The sequence below is a fragment of the Sminthopsis crassicaudata genome, chromosome 1, assembly GCF_048593235.1.
Source record: "Sminthopsis crassicaudata isolate SCR6 chromosome 1, ASM4859323v1, whole genome shotgun sequence".
NCBI classification, from domain to species: Eukaryota; Metazoa; Chordata; class Mammalia; order Dasyuromorphia; family Dasyuridae; genus Sminthopsis; species Sminthopsis crassicaudata.
Window position 1 is genome coordinate 51,067,999 of NC_133617.1, and position 21,148 is coordinate 51,089,146.

At 44.6% G+C, this 21,148-nt stretch overlaps 1 protein-coding gene and 1 long non-coding RNA gene across 2 annotated transcripts in view; both read right to left on the bottom strand.

Moving 5' to 3' along the window:
• LOC141562562 (uncharacterized) overlaps positions 1-3,513 on the bottom strand; it is a 41,915-nt gene extending 38,402 nt beyond the window's left edge. Inside the window, exon 1 of the long non-coding RNA XR_012488207.1 lies at positions 3,461-3,513. This is a non-coding gene — a long non-coding RNA (uncharacterized LOC141562562). The remainder of the gene's footprint in view (positions 1-3,460) is intronic.
• A 12,631-nt stretch (positions 3,514-16,144) lies between these two features.
• JUND (JunD proto-oncogene, AP-1 transcription factor subunit) lies at positions 16,145-18,477 on the bottom strand. The gene has a single exon (XM_074303394.1). It carries the CDS (start codon positions 18,364-18,366, stop codon positions 17,176-17,178), a length of 1,191 nt encoding a protein of 396 aa, XP_074159495.1. The 5' UTR covers positions 18,367-18,477; the 3' UTR covers positions 16,145-17,175.
• Between the last annotated feature and the right edge of the window lie 2,671 nt (positions 18,478-21,148).

Below are 21,148 nucleotides of genomic sequence, written 5' to 3' on the forward strand. Positions count from 1 at the left end.
TAAAAAAGAAAAAGTAGATCAATGAAACAGATTAACACAAGAAAGAAATTTTAAAAATTAAACACAGTAGTCCTGTGTTTGATCAACTAAGGGATATAAACTAGTCAGGAATGTTTTCCCTGTTTATTATGAACCGGGAAAAATGAAAAGCAGGTTGACAGGAAATAGATTTAGATTAGCATCTTACCCTATATACCATAGTAAGTTCAAAATGAACATGTTATGTAAAAATTAAAGGTTACATTATGTTTTTAAAAATAAAGAATGGAAGGAAGCACTTTTTACAGCTATGATTGAAGGTATAGGGATAGAAAGAATTTCCCCAAATTTCTCTCTGCCTTCCCCTCTCTGGGAGCCATCCCATATATCAAATAATATTTTTTAAGAAAAAAAATACTCAGAACTATTAATTAGTACATTGAGAGTCTGGAAACACCTTCAATGTATTATATCTGTTGGATTTCATGGCTTCATAAAGTGATATAGTAAAGGGGTATCCTCTCACATCCTTTCATTTAAGTCCCACTTGAGCTTTATAATTTTGTTACATTTACTATTTAGTTTTTTTGAAGTTCAGCTTTTCTTTACATTTACATTAGTGCAGTTATTGTGTATATTGTTTTGTTGGCTTTGATTATTACATTCTATATCAGTGCATGTAGATCTTTCCAAGTTTCCATGGATTCCATGAATTCATCATACACATAATTTCTTATAGCATAATAATAGATCATTTCATCCATGTGCCACAGTTTGTTTAGCTATTCTCCAAATGATGGGTGTTGACTTTATTTCTAATTCTCAAATATCACAAGAAGTGCTGCTACAAATATTTTGGTGTATGTGGAGACTTTCTTCTTTTCTATGGCTTCCTTGGGATATAAAAGCCCAGTAGCAGAATCTCTAGTTCAGAGTATAAATATAATAGTCACTTTATTTGCATAATTCCAAATTGTTTTCCAAACAGTTGCACCACTTCACAACCCCACCAACAATATATTGGTACACCCATCATTCCAAACCTCTCCAAAATTGATTATTGCCATTTTTGACAATTTGTAGACTTTGAGGTAAAATATCAAGGCTATTTTATGGAAAGAATTCTTAACAAACCAAGCTTTGGATAATGATGAACATAAAAGAATAATTAGATAATTTCAAATAAAACTTAAAAGCTTTTGCAGGAACAAAATCAGTCTAGCTAGGATAAAAAGGGAAACAGTCAATTGGCTAAATCTTAACATCAAATATCTCTAGTGAAAGTCTAATAATTGAAATTGACTAGTATTGACCCAGATATTTAAGAACCAAAAGACATTTTCCAATATAAGAATGATCTAAGGATATAAACGATAGTTTAACAAAAGATTGGAATCTATCAACAATCACTTGAAATATTACTCTGAATTACTAATGATGCGATAAATACAAATAAAAAAATTCAGAAAAAAAAGTTGAAAATAGTCAATGTTGGAGAAGCTGTCACTATTAATATATTCTGGAAAAACAATTATATCAGAGAGAGAGAGATAAACAGAGACATAGAGACATGGAGAGAGACAGAAATAAAGAGAAGGAAAGAAGAAGGACCATTTTTCATGTGAGATAGGGATGAGAGACAAGAATTGGGGAGAACATCTGAGTGATGTGAGGTGAGGAGAGGAGAGAGCTCTCAATTAATGGACTCATTCCTCCCACCCCCATGAAATATAAGCTCACAACTGTGAAATGTATGGCAGACAGGCAACAAGCACTGGTTACATGTTCACTATATACCAGTCACTTAGAAAAAATCCAGCACAGAGGACAAATCAAAGAGGGATTCCCTCAATATTGTGAGTTCCCTTAGAGATTCCTGTTTGTGAATGACAGACAGTTATGTTGATTGCATCAAGTACCTGGACACTGTAAAAACTGGAAAATATCAAAGATCATTCAAAGGAGTTGTCTCCCCCCATCTATCCACACAGAAAAGACCAAAAGGATGAAGATTTCCATTTATACTTCACTATACACTCTTATATGAATTTATCCGATAATATCTTTGTCTGGGATGAGTAGTAGAAATGGACAATGAGCTGAGGGCCCAGAATTGGAAGGAAGGAGGAGAGAGGATTAAATTGCTTTCAAGAAACTGCAAAGCACTTTGACTAATTCCAAGCTCCTCACTACAGAAAAGGCCTTTGTTTTCAATAAAAGTATTTGTTCTCTAGTAGCAGGACCTGGAACCTCACTATCTCAGACAAACTGAAAATGGCGATAGAAGGAAGCATGTTGGGTATGAGCTAGCTGCAGCATATAATCAATAATCAGTTTCAAAGACAAGTAAGACTAATGCACAATGTTTGTACAAGCTCTTTGATAAAGGTGTAAGGGAATCTTATGAGGGGGAACAAAGATGACCTGGTCCCATGAAAAGGAGAAGAGATAGTAGGTCACAGACAGAGAGCTCTACTCTTCTCTTCGTGGCACTGGGAGAAATTGAGGAAGGCCTTCAAAATACAGGGTGGACCCTCTGTGGCTAACTTGAGGGGAGGGCATGGAGGAGTGTCCCTGAGAAAGAGTTCCAATAGGTATCATTCAAAGAACTGAATCAAGATTACAGATCCATTATAGTATTTATTTCTTTAGAGTATTTTAAAATTTTATTTATGTAAGCCTTGAAAATCTTTTAAAATTGACTACAATCAATAAATATTTACTATTGGGCAAGTGAAGCAAAGAAATCAAGTGATTTCACAATCACCACATGTTTCCTAATTCCAAGTCCACTGTTCTTCCTATAATGCCTTTAGGTTAGATAAAAGCAATGGAAACTAGCTGGGAAGAAGCCACCATCTGAGACCTAAGGGCTCTCTGAAGCCAGCTGGCCAGACCTGGGGCCCACTCCAATTTTAGGGCTCCCTATTTCTGAAATAGACTCTGGCCCTGAAATGGCCTGCTCTCCCATAGAAAGGCTGAAGACCCAAGGGACCAAGACTGGCAGGTGACAGTAGGATTGTTCCCTCAAAAAGACACTTCTGTGTCCAATCCGACCTTGGATGATAACATGAAAGCTTGGTATTCAATCAATGTGGATTCAACAGAAAGAAGTTCAGACCTAACTGGATAAGGAAGGAGATCGGGAGTAGATGGAAGTGGGGAAGAAAATTCTGAAGCATCCTTTCTGCTTCCAAGGGCCAAGAAGAAGGAAGGGATCCATTTTACAGAAAGGACCAGCAAGGCCTTGAGAGGATCAAGCAGAAGAAAATGGAACGTGGGTTTATCTCCAGCAGGTAACATCTGTGGGCATCCCAAGGCATCTGAAACCCATATTCATTTCCAGTATTGAGACAAAGGAGTAGAAAATTATTTTCCAAAACAGACCACCAAGGTTTCCCTAGAGATGTCAGGGAAGGAGGAAGGAGCACTAGAACCTAGCAACCTTGTCCACCTGGGTGGGCATAGACCGGGGGCTCACCTGTTTCTGCCCTGGACCCAGCTACCAGAACGATGCTCCTCACATGGAATCCGGGAAATGCCAGGGGTATTATGACCTGGTGGAGGTTCTAGCCAATCCCAAGTCCTGCCAAACTACCCTACCATCTACCTTCTGAAACCAGACAGGTTTGGGAGAGAGAAAGAAGAGAAGGGAATAAGCATTTATTAAGCACCTAGAGCATTAAAGCATGGAACTCTGCTCTTGACAAAAGAGCTCTGAAACAGGGTGGAAAAGGGAGTGAGATTTGGTAATGGGGGGGTAGATGTCTGACTGGTAGAGAATGAAGGTGGAGTGCAAGAGAGAGCTGAAGAATCCTGAGTGATGGAGAAAGTGAGAGTTAGTGAGATCTGAGTGAGGAGATGGTTACTGAGGATGCTAAGTGACAACAAACTCCTTGTCCCCTCCCCCAAGCAAGGGAGTTGGTGATGTTACCTCTGAGATGACAGTTGGGACCCCTGAGTGGGGAGCACAGCAGAGGAATGTTATTACTGGAACTCTGGAAGGACTGGGACAAGGTAGGGGGAGGAGAGGAAGTGACACAGATCAGCAGATTTCACAGTTAAATGGGACCCAAAGGCTATAGAGCCCTCTCTGAACCTGAACAGGACTTCTTTCTGCAACATCGATCAAAAGGAGCCGTCTAGTTTCTGCCTAAAGATCTAGAGGGGAAGTCATTACCTTTTTTTTAAAAACAAATTGTATTTCCATGATGAATTTAACAAACACCAAGTAAAATAGGCATTTCTTAACACGTGGTAGAACAGAAAAAGAGTAGAGTATTGTACAAAAAACTACAGGTCTTTGTTATCTGTAGTTTGCTTTTCTTTTTTTTAAGTATGTAAGTTCAACCTGTTGTTTTTAAAGCCATCTTGTTTTTCTTTCATTCTGGTTCCTCCTGTTCTCTATATTTTAAAAAATGATGCCTCAATTACTCTCCTTCCTTTCTTCCTTCTTTCTTTTTCTTTTTTCTTTCTCTCTTTCCCTCCATTCCTTCCTTCTTTGTTTCTTTTTTTTCTTTCTCTTTCTCTCCCTCTTTTCTTCTTTCCTTCATCTCTCTTTTTTCCCTTTTTCCTCTTCTCTCTCTCTCCCTTCCTCTCTCTGTTTCTGTGTGTGTGTGTCTGTCTCTCCCTGTGTGTCTATCTCTGTGTCTCCCTTTCTCTCCCTCTATCTTTCCCTCTCTTTCCCTCCATCTTTCCTTTCTCCATTTTTGTCTCTGTCTTTCCCTCCCCCACCATTTCCATTTCCCCTCTCTCTCTCTCTTTCAATACCCTAGCCCTATCCCCCATAACCTTCCCACCAACCAATGGGTGAAAAAAAGTTAAAAGAAAGCCCAAGTCTTTGTAACAAATATACAAGTAAACAATTCCCTCCCACCTTGACTGTGTCCAAAAATATAGATATCCTTCCACATAATAAGATTATGATTTAATAGGAGTTATCATCAATTCTCTGAAGCCATGGTTGGTCATTGCATGGATCAGGCTTCTTGAATCTTTCAAAGTAGTTTTCTAGATAAAGTTGTTATTTAATAAATTGTCCTCCTGGTTCTTCCCACTTTGCTCTACATTAGATCATACAGGTTTTCCCAGGTTTCTCTGAAATTATTCATTTTGTCATTTCCTACAGCATAATAATACATTTCTTTCATATGCCATAACTTGTTTAGGCAATAATTCCCAATAGATTGGCAAGCACTTAGTTTTTTGCTACTACAAAAAGAACTGCTATAAATATTCTTATATATATATTAATCCTTCTTTTTCTTTGTTTTCCTTGGGAAATAGGCCTAGTTGTGGTATTTCTGAGGCAAAGTAGTACAAGTTAGCCACAGTTTACTAACTTTGAGTACATAGTTCCAAATTGCTTTCCCAAATGGCTGAGCCGATTTACCTTTACACCAACAGTATATTATTGTGTCTGTTTGACCAGAGTCCTTTTGACATTTGTCGTCATCATAATTAGCTTTTACATGGCATTTTTAAGGTTTGCAAATCACATTATGTATTACTGCTTGATTCTCACAAAATCTTGCAAGGTAAATGCTATTATTCTTGCTTTACAGAAGAGGAAATTGAGGCAGAGAAAGATTAAATGACTCAAGAAGATTCTCATTGCTAGCACTTTTATGAGGCAAGATGTGAATTCATGTTTTCTTGACTCTGGATCCAGCAATGTGTCTACTGCAACATCTATTATCCCCATTTTACAAATGAGGAAACAGGCTAGAAGAGTTTAATTTACTTTGCCCAGAGTCACATAGCCAGTAAATGTGTAAAAGTTTAACTGTATTGGTTTTGTTTTATTTTATTCTGAAGCATTTGTTTATAGCAATTGATAGCTCAGATTTCTTTCTTGGAAAACTGTTCACATCCTTTGATTATTTAAGCACTGGATAATGGTCCTTGTTCTTATAAATTCAAATATATTTGTTACGTATCTTTGAATAAGATATTTATTAGAAAAACTTATTGCAAAGATTTTCCCCAGTTAAATGTTTCCCTTCTAATTTTAACTGCATAGGTTTAATTTATATAGAACATAAAGCAACTTTAAAAATTTAATTGTAATTAAGACAACTCTGAGGAATCACTATACAATGCTTAGATTGTCTAAAAAGATAAGAAAAGATAATGATGAATGTTGGAAAGGATGTGGGAAAACTGGGGCACTAATACATTGTTGGTGGAGTTGTGAATGGATCCTACCATTCTGGAGAGCAATTTGGAACTATGGCCAAAGACAGTGTAACTACTGGGCTTACATCCTAAAGAGATCTTAAAGGAGGGAAAGGGACCCACAAATGCAAAAATGTTTGTGGCAGCTCTCTTTGTAGTGGCCAGAAACTGGAAATTGAGTGGATGCCCATCAGTTGGAGAATGGCTAAATAAATTATGGTATATGAATGTTATGGAATATTATTGTTCTGTAAAAATTGACCAGCAGGATGATTTCATAGAGGCCTGGAGAGACTTACATGAACTGATGCTGAGTGATGTGAGTAGAACCAGAAGAATATTGTATACAGCAACAAGATTATACAATGATTGGTTTTGATGGACATGCTTTCCAGTTCCAATGGTCTTGTGATCCCAGAGGGGAACTGTAGGAACTGAGTGTGGATCACAAAACATTATTTTCACCTTTTAGCTGTAGTTTGCTTGCATTTTGTTTTCTTTTTCATTTTTCCCTTTTTGATCTAATTTTTTGTGAAGCATTTTTGTGGAAACAAATGTAGAAGAATTGTAATGTTTAACATATATTGGATTACTTGTTGTCTATGGGAGGGGGTGGGAGGAAGGAAAGGAAAAATTTGGAATACAAGGTTTTGCAAGGGTGAATTTTGAAAATTATCTATGTATATTTTGAAAATAAAAAACATTAATAAAAATAAAATTGCATTCAAATATGAAAAAAAAATTAATTGTATCTTTGTCTATAAGAAAAAAAATGTTTTCTCTTTCTGTCATTAAGAAGAAAAGAAAAAAAAAGAAAAATCCTTGTAACAAAAATGTGTAGTCAAACAAAAGAAATTCCCTTTTGGGCCACGTCCAAAAATTACATATGCTGTTCTGTACTTAGAATCTACTGCTTCTCTGTCAGAATGCTTTCTTATTAGTTCTCTGGATTTGTAGTAGACAAAAGTCATCAGTATTTTTAATTTGATTGTTGTTACAATAGTGTTTTATTGTACAAATTATCTTCCTGGTTCTTCTCAATCCATTCTGCCTTAGTTCATACAGGTTTTCTCAGGTTTTTCTGAAACTATCTCCTCCATCATATTTTATTGTAGCCCCACCAAATTTATTGAATACCTCCTCAGTTTCCAGTTCTTTGTCACTTAAAAAAGAGCTGCTACAAATAGTTTTGTACACATGATTTCTTTTCCTTTTTCTTTGGCTTCTCTAAGGAATAGGCCTAGTAGTGAATGATATTGGTTGGGTGAAAGGGGATGCACATTTTAATGACTTTGGGAAAATAGTTCCAAATTACTTTCTAGAATGGGTGACCAATTCACAGATGCATCAACTGTGCACTGGTGTGCCTCGTCTTTTTTTTTTTTTTTTCCCCTGTCACCCTTCCAAAATTTGTCATTTTCTGTTCATCTTTCTTCATCTAATGGGTATGAAGTGGAATTTCAGAGTTGCTTTAATTTGCATATCTCTAAAATATTCACCAAGATCTTAGTGATTTGGAGTATAGCTATTGGAAGTTTAGATTGCTTCACTTGAAAAATGCCTGTGCATAACCTTTGTTCATTTATCAATCACAAAATGACTCTTATTTTTCATCAACTTAAATCAGTTCTTTATATATCTTGTAAATAATATTCTTACAAAAGAATTTCAATGAAATGATTTCCTCTTCCCCAAAATATTATCTACTTCTCTTCTAATTTTAACTATAATGATTTTGCTTGTAAAAACAAAAAAAAACAAAAAAAAAAAAACAACAAAAAAACCTGTAAGATCAAAATTTTCCCTTCTATAATTTTTTGGTCACATACTATTTTTCTATTCATAAATCTGAAAGGTAATTTCTTCCATGATCTTCTAATTTATTTCTTAATAGCTTATATGTGTCATTTGGTAATTATCCAATTTGATAATTCTCTTGATATATATTGTGGGATATTGGCTTAGGCCTAATTTTTACAAGACTGCTTTCCAGTTTTCCTAGAAATTTTTGTCAAATAGTGAGCTCTTGCCCCAGTAGTTGGAATTTTGGGGTCCATAAAACTCCAAGCTAGCTCATTTGCTGCTACTTGCTATATATCTAATCTTTTCCAGTGATTGACCTCTCTATGTTTAAACCAGTACCAAATCATTCTAATGATTATTTCTTTGTGGTACAGTCTGAAATCTGTTACTAATAGGCTCCTTATTTTCGTTTTTTTTTTCCTTCATTATTTCCCTTGAGAGTCTTAACTTTCTGTTCTTCCAGCTGAATTTCATTTTCTGGCAGTAGGCAATAGCCCTTTGGTGCATATATATTGGTATGATCCTGAATCAGTATATTAATTTAAATAGCATTACAATTTTTATTACAATAAGAGGCAAATAGGCATGGGCTATCCATTAGAAATTAATATTTCTCCAATTATTTCAGTCTGTTTTTATTTCTGTTTTATATTTATATTCATATAATTCCTGTGAATTTCTTGGTAGATTGACTTCCAATTATTTTATACATTCTGCAATTATTCTGAACAGAATTTTTCTTTGTATTTCTTCCTGTTGAATTGTGTTGATAATATACACAAATGTCAATGATTCATTGTCTATTCTGCAAATTTCCTAATTTTATAAATTGTTTCAATTTATTTTTAGTTGATTCTTCAGGGTCCTCTAAATAGACCATCCTTTGTAAAAATAAAACAAAACAAAAAAGAAACATGTTACTTTTGTTTCCTCTTTGTCTATCTTTAGTCCCTCTATTTCTTTTTCTTGTCTTCGTCAAATGCTTTGGCTAGCATTTCTAACATCATGTTAAGTATTTCTAATAATAATGGACATTTTAATTTTATCTCTACTTGTCTTTAAAAGGCTTTCAATATGTTTGGAAGAATTGAACATGTTTAACCTATATACCCTATGGATAGGGGAGAGGGATGGAAGGAAGGGAGGGTAAAAAATTTGGAACACAAGGTTTGTAAGATGAATGTTGAAAATTATCTTTGCATATATTTTAAAAATAAAAAGCTATTATTTTTTAAAAGACTTACAAACTTTTTTATATGTTTGTTCTTGATTTTAGAAAGATACTGCTTATCGTGTTAGGGAAAAGTCAGTTTATTATTATGCTTTCTATTTTTTTAAGCAGAAATAAGTGTTGGAATTTGTCAAAAACCCATGTCAGCAACTATTGATGTAATTATGTGGTTTTTATTTACTATTAATATTGTCTGCTATGTTCATTGTTTTTCTTAATTTGAACTAAACCTGAAATACTGGTGGAAATACAAGTTAGTCATGGTGTAGGATTTACTAAAAATATTATTATAGCGTATTTGCAAATATTACATTTATGGTAATGTTCATTAGGGATATTCTTATGTAGTTTTCTTTATTTGCTTTATCTTCCCCTGGTTTAGGTATCAAGATAGTATTTGTGTCATTGAAAAAGTTTGGAAGGGTTCCCTGTTTTTCTATTTTTGTAATAGTTTCCTTTTTCTTTCTTTTTTTTTTCCTTCTTCCCTTCCTTCTCCCTCCCTTTCCCTTTCCCCTCCCTCCCTTTCCCTTTCCCCTCCCTCCCTTATTCACTCTCTGTCTCTCTCTTTCTCTCTCTCTCTCCTCCCTTCCTTCCTTCATTCCTTTTACTTTCTCCTGGAATTTGTTTTCCTTATCACCTTTCCTGACCTCCCTCTCCCCTCTCCTTATACTCAGCTATTTCTCATTGCCCTTCATAACTTTGATCCTTCTTACCTTTCCAGTCTTCTTATACCTTACTTCTGACCCACACCCTTCAATCCAGTGACACTGGACTCATGGCTGTTCTACAAACAATCTCTTGGCTTTGGACATTTTCCCTATTTGTCCCCCTTCCTAGAATGTTCTCCATCCCAATCTCCACCTCCTTTAAGTTTCCTTTAAGTCCCAACTAGAATTCCATTTTCTATAGGAAGCCTTTTTCAATCCTTCTTAATTTATCCCCTTTAATTATCTCCCATTAATTATCTCTTTTTTTATCCTCTAGATCAAAGCTTCTTAAACTGCAGGTCATGACCCCATATGATTGATATTTTAAGGATTTTAATTTTTATTTAAATTTAAGTATTTTAATTAAGATATTTAAGGATGTGATAGTTTAAGTATTGTTATCCTCATTCAAGAAAATGAAGTTAGACAGATGAAGCAACCTGCACCATATCACGTAGTTTCTCATTACTCATTTCTATAAGGCTTTAAGATATAGAAAGATGTTTCCTGGCAGCAGTTCATCCTGTGAGAGAGAAAACTGAGCGTCAGGGACACTAAATGATTATTTGGGCTTCAGAAGAGAAGACTTGATGGAGGGATGATCACTACCTCCAACCTAATGGAAGATCAGGTTTATCCTGATTGGTCCCAAAAGGCAGAAGTGGGACCACTTGGTAGAAGTTACTGAGAGGTAGATTTAAGCTTGCTGTCAGGAAAAACTTAACAATTAAAGTTGTCCCTAAGTGGGTGCCCATCAGTTGGAGAATGGTTGGATAAGTTGTGGTATATGAATGCTGTGGAATATTATTGTTCTGTAAGAACTGACCAGCAGAATGATTTCAGAAAGGCCTAGAGAGACTTACAGGAACTGATGCTGAGTGAAATGAGCAGGAGTAGGAGATCATTATACATGGCAACAACAATACTGTATGATGATCAATTCTGATGGACGTGGTTCTCTTCAACAATGAGATGATTCAGATCAGTTCCACTTGTTCAGTTATGAAGAGAGCCATCTATTTCCAGAGAAAGGATCGTGGGAACACAGTGTGGAACACAATTCTCTCTGTTATACTTTGCTTGCATTGTGTTTTCTTTCTCAATTTTTCTTTTCATTACTACTTATCTGATTTTTCTTGTGCAGAAAGATAACTATATGTATGGACATGTATAGATATATTGGACTTAACATATATTTTAACATATTTAACACATATTGGACTACCTGCCAGCTAGGGGAGGGGAGGGAAGAAGGGGAAATTTTGGAACAGAAGGTTTTGCAAGGGTAAATGCTGAAAAACTACCCATGCATATGTTTTGTAAATAAAAAGCTTTCATTTAAAAAAAAAAAAAAAAAAAAAAAAAAACAGTTAAAGTTGTCCAAAAGGAAATTGGACTACCTTGAAAGATGATGGACTTTACTCCTTTGAAGTCTTCAAGAGAATGCTATGTGACCTTGATGAATGCTTGTTGATTGTTAAATGGGGAATTCTTCTCAAGAAAAGGTCTGATGATGACCTCTGCAAGGCCTTGCTTTTGTGAACTTGTCCCTAGTTATACAACCAGTACATGTCAGAGACCTTAGGGCTGGGCTGAGCTGGGCAGGGCCCTGTGAGTTCAGCCATGTGCAAGGGTGGAGAATTGGAGCCCTCTGAGCTGGGGCCTCTCTAGGCCTCTTTGGTCTCCCCCTACACTGAGGGACCAATGGGAGCTGGGGCTGGGTGGAGATGGCAGAGGTCCAATTCTGAGTCACTTCCCTGGCCTGGAGCACTGATTACACTGGTCCTGGCTCAGAAGTCACTCTCCACACCTCCTCCCCCCATCTCCCAGTTTTCCTTGTGGCTTTGGACAAATGGGAGGTAATGTATCTGTCTGCCCTTCCTGACTGCCAAGGTGAGCCAAGGGCACTGCCATAGCCATCTCAAAAACCAGAGAATCATAGGATAGAGGGGCAATAGAAATTGGAGAACATTTGGTTCCATCACTTCATTTTACAGATGGAAAATTGAGACCCAAGATAAGAAAAGACATCATCCTCAACTCTCACAGTGAGAGAATAATGGTTTAGTATTTGGCAATGATGAGTTCACTTGTGGGTTCTGCTGCTCATTTGCCTGTGTTCCCCTGGACAAGTCCATTTTGCTCTCTGGACCTGTTTTCCACATATAAAACGAGAGGGGTTGGACTAGATAATCTCTAAAGTCTCCCCTAAGAACTATAGGGCTGGGATTTCCCTCAGTTTTGCCACATATAAAATGAGGGGAGTTGGATTAGATGGTCTCTAAAGTTTCCCCTAAGAAGTATAGGAAAAGAAAAGAACAAACAAAAATTAAAAAGAATTATAAGGCTGGGATTTCCCTCAGTTTTCCCATATATAAAATGAAGGGGGTTGGACTAGATGGTCTCTACAGTCTCCCCTAAGAACCATAGGGCTGGGATTTCCTTTTTATTTCCTAAGTCTGTTGTATTTTCTACTCCTGCTCATTCCTCCTTCCCTCTGCCAGTAGGGGGAGCTCCAACGTTAGTTCATGAGATGGTGGTAAGGTGATAGAGGTGGAAATCACCTGTGACATGGACAAGTCACTTCACCTCTAAGCCTCAGTTTCCTGACCTGCAAAATGGGGATAATAATCCTTAAACCATTTATCTCCCAATGTTGTGAAGAGAACCTTCTCTCGAAGCTCTACTCCTGTTCATCAGAACTAGCAACAGTCTCTTTTCATTTTGGAGATACTTCAGTTCCTGTAGACTCTTCCAATGATAGGTGAGTTCCTGCCCGGGACCATCAGCATCCTGTCTGGCCTCCAGCACCACAACTCTCATGATGGGGAGAGTCATGGAGACAGAGTGGAGACAGCCAGGGGTCATGGAGACAGCTAGGGGTCAGATCAACTTTGGACAAATGCCCATAGGACAATGCTGTGCCATTGATTCCCTTTGTGACTTTAAGCTCTGGACTTCAGTTTTCTTCCCTCTTAAAAGAATGAGTTGGATCTCTAAAGTCCCTTCTAATAAACAACACCCCATAAACTATTTAGTGCTTTGCAAACGCCACTGAATTTTTGCAGGATTATACATTTATAGCTGGAAGAAATCTTAAAAGTCGAGTCCAATTCCCTTATTTACAGATGAGGAAACTCAGGCTGAGTTAACTGACTTACCCAGGGTCACACAGTAAATACCTGGAGGTATTAAAATGCTCATCTTCCATCACTGTATCTAGTTGCCTCAGTTACATGAGAGGTTACTGTTTTATCAGTAACACAACTTGGGGTGAATTTTTATTCTGATATGAATGTCCAAAAAGACAGAGATGTGTTTGGAGCCAGCTTGAACCAGCAGGCCCCTTGGCTAAATGTTTAGTGTTAACATTTAGTATGCATCCAAAATGAGAAAGTACTATAAATCAAGGCTTTATTCTTTTGTTGATTGTCTAGACATAAGAAAGTGATGATGAAAATGTGAATGATGCAAATTAATCTTAAAAGTGACTGTACATATATCTCCTTCCTCCTTTCTCCCCATCCCAACCCAGAACAACAATGGAAATGCCCCAGATGACATTGAAGGGCTTAGCCAATGGGTGGGGAAGGGATTTGGGGGTGAGAAAAAGGGAACTTTTCTTATATCCTTGAAATCACCCAATCAAGGATGATAATGAAGGAAGAATCATAGCTTACATTCTTTTCATGTACATAGTGATTCAAGGTTTATAAAGCATTTCACATTCATTATCTCATTGGGACCCTCACAATAAATCTATGAGGTAGATACTATTATTATTCCCATTTTGCAGATACTGCTGTTGAGGTAGGCTTAAATAATTTAGCCAGGCTCATACAACTAATAAATTTCTAGAGTTGGAATAGACTGACTTCTTTCTGGCCCCAAGTTCCAGTTTTACATTCATTATCATGTTTCCTTCCCACAGTTTGTTTTCAGAGGCCCCCATGACAGCTTCAGTCCTCCAGATAGCATCTACCCAGCTCAATCTCTTCCCAACAAAATGGACTAATAAGACTAGAGAGACTGAGGCAGTCTTGTGTAGTAGAAAAGGTACAGGACTAAAAATCTGGAATTACTACAATGAAACTCTTCCAGTTTTCCCACTTCCTAGCTATGTAACCTAAGATAGACCCCTTCCAAATCAGACATTCTTTCGATATTTCTATAGTCAAGTTCATTTTCTGTTTCTATATTGCCAGAGCCAGGTGATTAAATACTCGTTGATTGATTTAAATGTTAAAGAGAAAGAGAGTTCTGGAGTCAGAAACAACTGAATTCAAAGCCTGCCTCTGACATACACGACTGGACAAATCTCTCATCTTAACTTCCCTCATCTGAAAACTGGGATTAATAGTAGTACCTACTTCCCAGGGTTGTAATGATCCAATGAGGTAATATCAAGAGTATTGCAGATCTTAAAAACCTAGATAAATGTTAGCTATTATTATCATTCTAGACTTGAAGCTATCCTAGCACAGAAGCCAGATCGCACCATTTTTAATTAGCTTCAATGTGTTTCAGCACACAATAGATGTGAGTATTCCTTGTTTGTTGGATGAATAAATAAATAAACTCATGAGAATTGCTGAATGAACACAATATGTGAAGGGAGTTAGATTTACTATTAACCAAGACAGTCACTTTCTATGGATCTGGGTCCCTGGATAATATCTGTGAGGACCAGAAAGTTAGCAATCCTGCCTAAAATTCCTAACTCTGAACACTTAGTAGTTGTGTGATTTGGGGCAGATCCCCCCTCTAAACATTTTTCTGTCTATCCATCTCTCTCTTGCACATGCACAAGTCACAAGAGTGCCTTGAACACCTTTGCCTTGACAGCCCCCCAAACTGTAAATGGTTTTCCCCTTCAAAACCTGCTGCTCCTGTGAAGCCCTGATTTTTTTTCAAGTCCCACCTTCTTCATGAAGTCTTTCTCCCAGCATTCAGTGCCCTCTGTCCCCAAAGCTATGTTGCATTTACTTTGTAAATATTCTACAAATTCTTTATATATGCATACATATGCTATATATTTGTTTTATACTCAGCATTTATATAGGGCCCACTAAGCATTGTGTTAAGAAACAATCTCACAACTGCCATGGAAGGTTTTTTGCTTTTTGATGTCTTTTGATTCCAGCTTAAATTGAATTGAATTGCCCAGGTGTTCACAGAAGATGAACAAGTCTAGAAAAGTCTCTAGAAGCTGGAGATTTTTTTCTTTGGAGGGCTAATATGCAGAATGAAGTGTGGAGAGATCCGATCTGGAGGCCATCCCTGTGCTGATGAGAGCATTATTCCCCCAAAGGAAGGACCGTCTGTACTGAATGCCTTACACGCCTTCGACGTGTTTTCTTCAATGCTAGTTGTTAGACTAAGGCTCACCTCTGGGACTTTGGACAGATCCCTTTCTCTGGTCCTCATTCTCCCCCGCATGTAGATGAGAGATCTTAACTCTTTTATCTCTAAGGTTTCTTCCAGCCCTGAATTATTTGCTCTTTTCTGAGGTTGTGAGGTCCTTTCACTTGGAGTGAGGGACACATGTAAGTTATTATCATCTAGGGGCCGCTCGTTGGGGGATCGGGGGTTGTAGATAGTTCCTACTATGTGTCAGCGAAGCACAATTTGATGGCCGAATAACAGCCACTATAGACACGCGTTGGCGGAATTTCGCTTCCTTTCTCTGTTCAGAGATGCGAGCCTTTGAGAAAGTAAGAAACCCGAGTCTGCAGCCCACCCCCAAGCCTGAGTTACAGGGGGCCCCCAGGAAACCCACATTCCGGGAGGCCTGGGCGTCCTGGCCCCAAGTTTCCGGGTTCTATAATTGCGTGCAGGGCTCTGCCAATCAGCAGGCTGCCTGCCAGGGGCCCAGCAGGCCGGCCGGCAAGCCTGGGCCTCTGTTCCCCACCCCACCCCCCACCTTAGGGGCTGGGGGTGGGGTGGTCCACTAGGAAGCGCGCCCCCAGCGCTTTACGTCAGTGGGGTGTACTTTCCCCGCCCTGCCCACAGCCAGATGTCCCAACTCCAGATCGGTTCTCCCTCTCGGGGGCCTCAGAGCAAATGCTGCTCTCCCAGAATCCCGGAGCTCCCACTTGCCAGAAGGTGCTGGTCCAGCACCAGTCTGACCCCTCCGAGTCCCTGGGCCGGAGCAGGGACGGGAGAGGGGGAGAGGCTGTGGCCCGGGGACCAGAGGGGAGGAGAGATGGAGAGGCCCCTCCCCAAAAGAAGTAGGCGGAGCCTGAGCCCGTGGTAACAATACTTTACTGAACAGAAGGTCAGAGTACAGTATTACATACTGGAATGTGGAGTAATAGCAAAAGGAGGGAAGGGGGGCAGATGGGGGGATGAGGGTTTTTTCTTAAAAAAAAAGAAAACAACAACAACAACAACCCACCCACCACGTTGTTCCCGGTATAAACATAAATAGGGCAATTCGAACACTTCAAACAAAAAAAATAGCTTGAAATTCTGTAAGTGTCACATTTACACTTTGTACAAAGGGGGCAGGAGGGAGACTCGGGTTTGTGCAAACCGGACACACGATAGGGGAGGGGGAGAGGCGGCGTAGAAAAAGGGGCGGACGGACTGACTAGACGGTGGTGGCCCAAGCAGCTCCTGGGGCTTGTAAACAGGGGGCGGGGAGGCCCCCAGCAGCGAGAGCCCGGGGACGGGGGGCGCTCTCCCACGCTCAGCCCTCCCTGGCTGGAAGCTTGTCTGGCCGGTGCGTGCCACGGCCCCCTCTCGGCTAGTCCCGCAACCCCAAGTCCAGGCTCCCGAAGTTTGCCCTCCCCTCGCGTTTCCTGCAAGGCCCAATGTCGCCGCTCGGTATCCACCGCAGTCCGCCCGGAGGCCACTCTGGATCGGACCTGGAGGGAGCCTGAAGCTGGCGGTCTCAGCAGCGGGGGCCCGCGGGGCTGCGTGCGCGCGGGCTGCCAGAACAGAGGGACCTCCAGTAAGGCATGCGCCCCAAGGACTAGTTCTAACCCCGAGCCAGGCGCCCGGGGTCTGTCGGAGGGTCCCGGCCCCAGGGGGTGAGAGGATGGCCAAAAGAGAGGGGTCGGCCGGGCCAGGCATGCGCCCTACGGGGCAGTCCCGGGAGAGGCGTCAGAGCCGTCCGAGAGTCCGGTCCCGGCCCCCGAGGGTCAGGGGAGAGAAGCAGCCGAGCATGCGCCCTGAGGGAGAAGCAGTCCCGCGCGGACTCCCGAACTCCCCAGTCAGTGGGTGGACAGCCCGGGCCGGGCCCCGGGCCTCGGGAAGCTTAGGCTCTCGGCCGCCTCAGTACGCGGGCACCTGGTGTTGGGGCAGGAGCTGGCAGCCGCTGTTGACGTGACTGAGCACCTTCTGCTTGAGCTGCGCCACCTGTTCGCGGAGAAGGTTGGCCGTGGACGCCAGCTCCGTGTTCTGGCTCTTGAGGCTCTTCACCTTCTCCTCGAGCCGCGAGATCCGCTCTAGCTTCCGCTTGCGGCACTTGGAGGCCGCGATGCGGTTCCGCAGCCGCTTGCGCTCCGCCTTGATGCGCTCCTGGGTGTCCATGTCGATGGGTGACAGCGGCGGGCTCTCGCCGAAGCTGGGCACGTCGGGCACGATCTGCGGCTCGTCCTTGAGAGCCTGGAGCCGGGGGTGCGGCTGCGGGGGGCCGGGGCCGGGCCCGGGTCCCAGGCCGGCGGGCGGCGGCGGGTAAGGCACCGTCTCCGTGCTGTAGTTGACCGTGGTGCCCCCCAGCGCGCTCGCCGAGCCCGTGTAGCTGCTCAGGTTGGCGTAGACCGGCGGCTCGGGCTGCGCCAGGGACGCGGCGGCCGCGGGCCCCGCGCTCAGCTCCACGCCCGCCCCGCCTGGCGTGGGCGCACAGCCGCCCGCGGCCCCCGCCGGCCCCCCGGCCCCGGCCGGCCCCGCGCCGCCCCCGCCGCCGCCGCCGCCGGCGCCGCTCAGCTGGTTCTGCTTGTGCAGGTCCTCCAGGGCCTTGACGAAGCCCTCGGCGAACTCCTGCTCCTCGCTGGCCGCCACCTTGGGGTACAGGAACTGGCTGCTGGTGGGGGTCGTGGTCACCAGCCCGTTGGACTGGATGATCAGGCGCTCGAGCTCCGGGGACGCCAGCTTCAGCAGGCCCAGGTCCGGCGACGTGAGCAGCCCTTCGGCGGCGGCCGAGGCTCCGGCCCCGGAGCCCGCCCCGCCGCCCGCCCCGCCGCTGCCGCCGCCGCCGTCCCCGCGCAGGTGGTGGGCGCCGTGGGGCGGCGGCGGCGGGGCGGCCTTCAGGGTGGCCACCACCTGATCGCTGAGGTTCAGGGTGAGGCCGTCCTTCTTCATCATGCTGCCGCCGCCGGCAGCGAAGGGAGACGCGGCCGGGGGGAAGAGGCGGCCGGAGGAGGCGAAGCCGCCACCGCCACCGCCGCCGCCGCCGCTAGTGCTGGTGCTGCTGCCGCCGCTCAAGCTGCTTAACACATCATCATGGTAGAAGGGTGTTTCCATTCTCTCACCTCCTCCCCCGCAGCGGCCCCGGGGAGGGGGGAGTGGGAGGGGGGAAGGGGCGGGCCGGAGGAGGGGAGGAGGAGCGGCCCCGGGGGGGAGGGACGGGGGCGGAGGGAGGGGAAGCGAGAAGGGAGGAGGGGAGCGGGCGGGGGAGGGGGGCTGGCAGCCGCTTCCCCCCCGAGGGGGAGGGGGACTGGGGGAGGAATCGCTCGGTCGGTTCCCCCACCCCGAGACACGCTTCCTCGCAGCGGCTGCGCTCTAGTCGCCGCAGCCCCTCCCCGGAATTGGACTGGCTGCTCGGTGGGCAGAGCGGCGGGCGACCCTCCCCACGGTTCTCGCGCGCGCGCGCGCGTGGGCCTTAGCTTTATCCCTGTCCCCGCCTACGCCCACCCCCCACCTTCTCGGGAGCTTGGGTTCGGGAGGCCTTTGCCCGCGCAGCCCCCAGCTCCGGCATCTTATACCCTCGGCCAGCCACGATGAGCTCACTTCGCCCGCTCCCCATTGGATGCAGATGACGTCTCCCCCAAGCCCCCCCTCATTTACATAGAGGGCAGGGCAGCTGGCCACCCCCCTTCGCGGCCTCCCTCTCCAGCCTCTCCGACCCACCCCCCCATCCTCGCCCAGCTCCGGTTGTCCCGGAGACGCTCTGTAAACTGCACAACAGCGCGCGGCCTTGTGGGTTGATGTCATGGGGGCGGGGCCCCCCGGGGAGGGAGGGAGAAAAGAAGGGGGTACGGTCACGTGGTATTTTCTGGAGCGGAGCTGGCCTCGGCTCCGAGCACGTCAGGCCCTATTTATAGGCACAAAGGGAGTCGCTCCGAGCTGGACCCCAGAGCCCCTCCTCGGACTGGCTCTGGGACCGCCCCTAACACCACCCACAGAACGTCACCCTTGGGGCACCCCACCCGCAGTGGCGTGATGTCCCCTGGCGCTCTGGAGTCTATCCTGGGCCAGCCACGTCTGGGCCCCCCCCACAATATCCACACCTTCCTGGGCTCCCATCCAGCCGGCCCCAGCCCCCGGAGCATCACCCCCTCCCCATCATCTCCGGGGCGGGACTGCGGGGCAGTGCCCATGGAGCCTCTGGCCTTCCGTATCTTAGCTTAGAGGTTCTTACCTTGGCGTCCAGACCCTAAAAGGGTCCTTGAACGTCTATGGGAAAAAAATATTTTTTCAATAATTTCTAACTGAAATTTGGCATCTTTCCATCCAGAAAATGGGTGACAAACGTCCGAGAAGGGGTCACCGTATAGACACCAAAAAGTAAAGACTCCCGGCCTTTCTGGACTGGCACCTCCAGCCAAGCGCCGTCGGGCTCGGGGAGGAGATGGCTCGGAGCTCTATCATAAGGAGCTGCTAGGGCGCCCCTGACTGCACCGACAACGCGAAAGCCGAGTCAACATGGGGCAGCTGGTTATTATTATGCTGTATTATTATCATCATCATTATGGTGGGAGGTGAGAGGAGCCACCCCACAGCCAGCGGAGAAAAGGAGGGGGTTGGGGTACCGGGAAAGTGGCGTTAGCCCTTGGCCCAGGGGGCCTCCTCCCCTTACCTTATACCAGGCAAGGGAACCGAAACCAGCCCCGTGGGAGGTATGGAGAAAGCCAGGCTCAGTGGGAGCCGTGAGGGGCCCCCAGGCTAGCCAGGTGGAGCCCAAGGCCTGGCATGGAGAGCAGACACTGCCCAGCCCCCAGCTGCCACAGCTCCACCGAGCTGGTTGCTCTGGCTAAGGCAGGTCTCCCTGTCAGGGGCCCTGGGGCAGACAGCTTGGCTGCCATCAATGAGAAGTGGGGCTGGGCAAGGGGGCACCAGCAGAGATGTCTCCACAGAGGGGCTGCTGGCCGCCGTGCCCGGCTCCACAGCGCCTCAGCCCCCACTCCACTCCCTGTCCTGGCCCGGCCCCAGCCCCTAGGGCCAAGCCCATCTGGATCCTGGCAGCTGGCACCAGGCTGGGACACTGTGAACTCCAGTGGGTGGGGAGCTGGTGTCCTCTCCCCCCACTGCATGGGGCTCCCGTCTGCCAGGGCTCCCCACCCTCTGGTGGTGAAGGAGGAAGGTCTGGAAATTTCCCAGCTCTGGGGGAGCTGAGGGAAGCTTCAAGGGGGAAGTGGAGGTGGGAAGTGCTGGGGACTCGAAAGCGTTAACTCACAGAGCAGAAATAAAGTACTCTTGGGGAATTTGAAAAGCTCTCTCCTCTACGGTTTCAAAAGCACCACTCCAAACATTCACTCCCACGTCCGCACTGTCACTCACTCACACCGAAGCGAATGCGTACATAGAGTCACACGCACAGGCAGGTGGGGGAGCGCTGAGGGGGTAGAGGGACTCATGTAGGAGGGAGCCCCGTACAAGGATGGGCTGGCAGGGCTGAAGATGGAGAGGACCCCCTGCACAGCAAGAGAAGGAATGTGGGGGGGAGTCAGAGCAATGAGTTTGGAGTCAGGAGACCCGGGTAGTTTACTTCTCCAGACATCAGTTTCCTCATCTGTAAACTCAGATGGACAGACTAGACAGGTCCCTTCCAGCATTTCATCCTAGGGCCTTGTGAATGAGGCTGGGATAGGGGGCAGAGACAGATGGTCCGGGATTGGGAGCTGAGGACAGAAAGAGCAGGTTGGGATGGAGAGGTCAGGATCTGGCACTTGGAGAGATTGGAGGAGCAGGGATAGGGTAGGGGGCTTCTGGGAGCCTGAGCATCTGCAGTTATGAGGCTGGGCGTCCAGGAGTTAGGGGCGGGGCAGGGAATGAGAAGCCCATGAGGCAGCTGTAGAGGGGAGGG

Bases quoted from the DNA above. Each gene is read 5' to 3' on its own strand.
- JUND (XM_074303394.1), bottom strand. From the start codon at position 18,366: ATGGAAACACCCTTCTACCATGATGATGTGTTAAGCAGCTTGAGCGGC.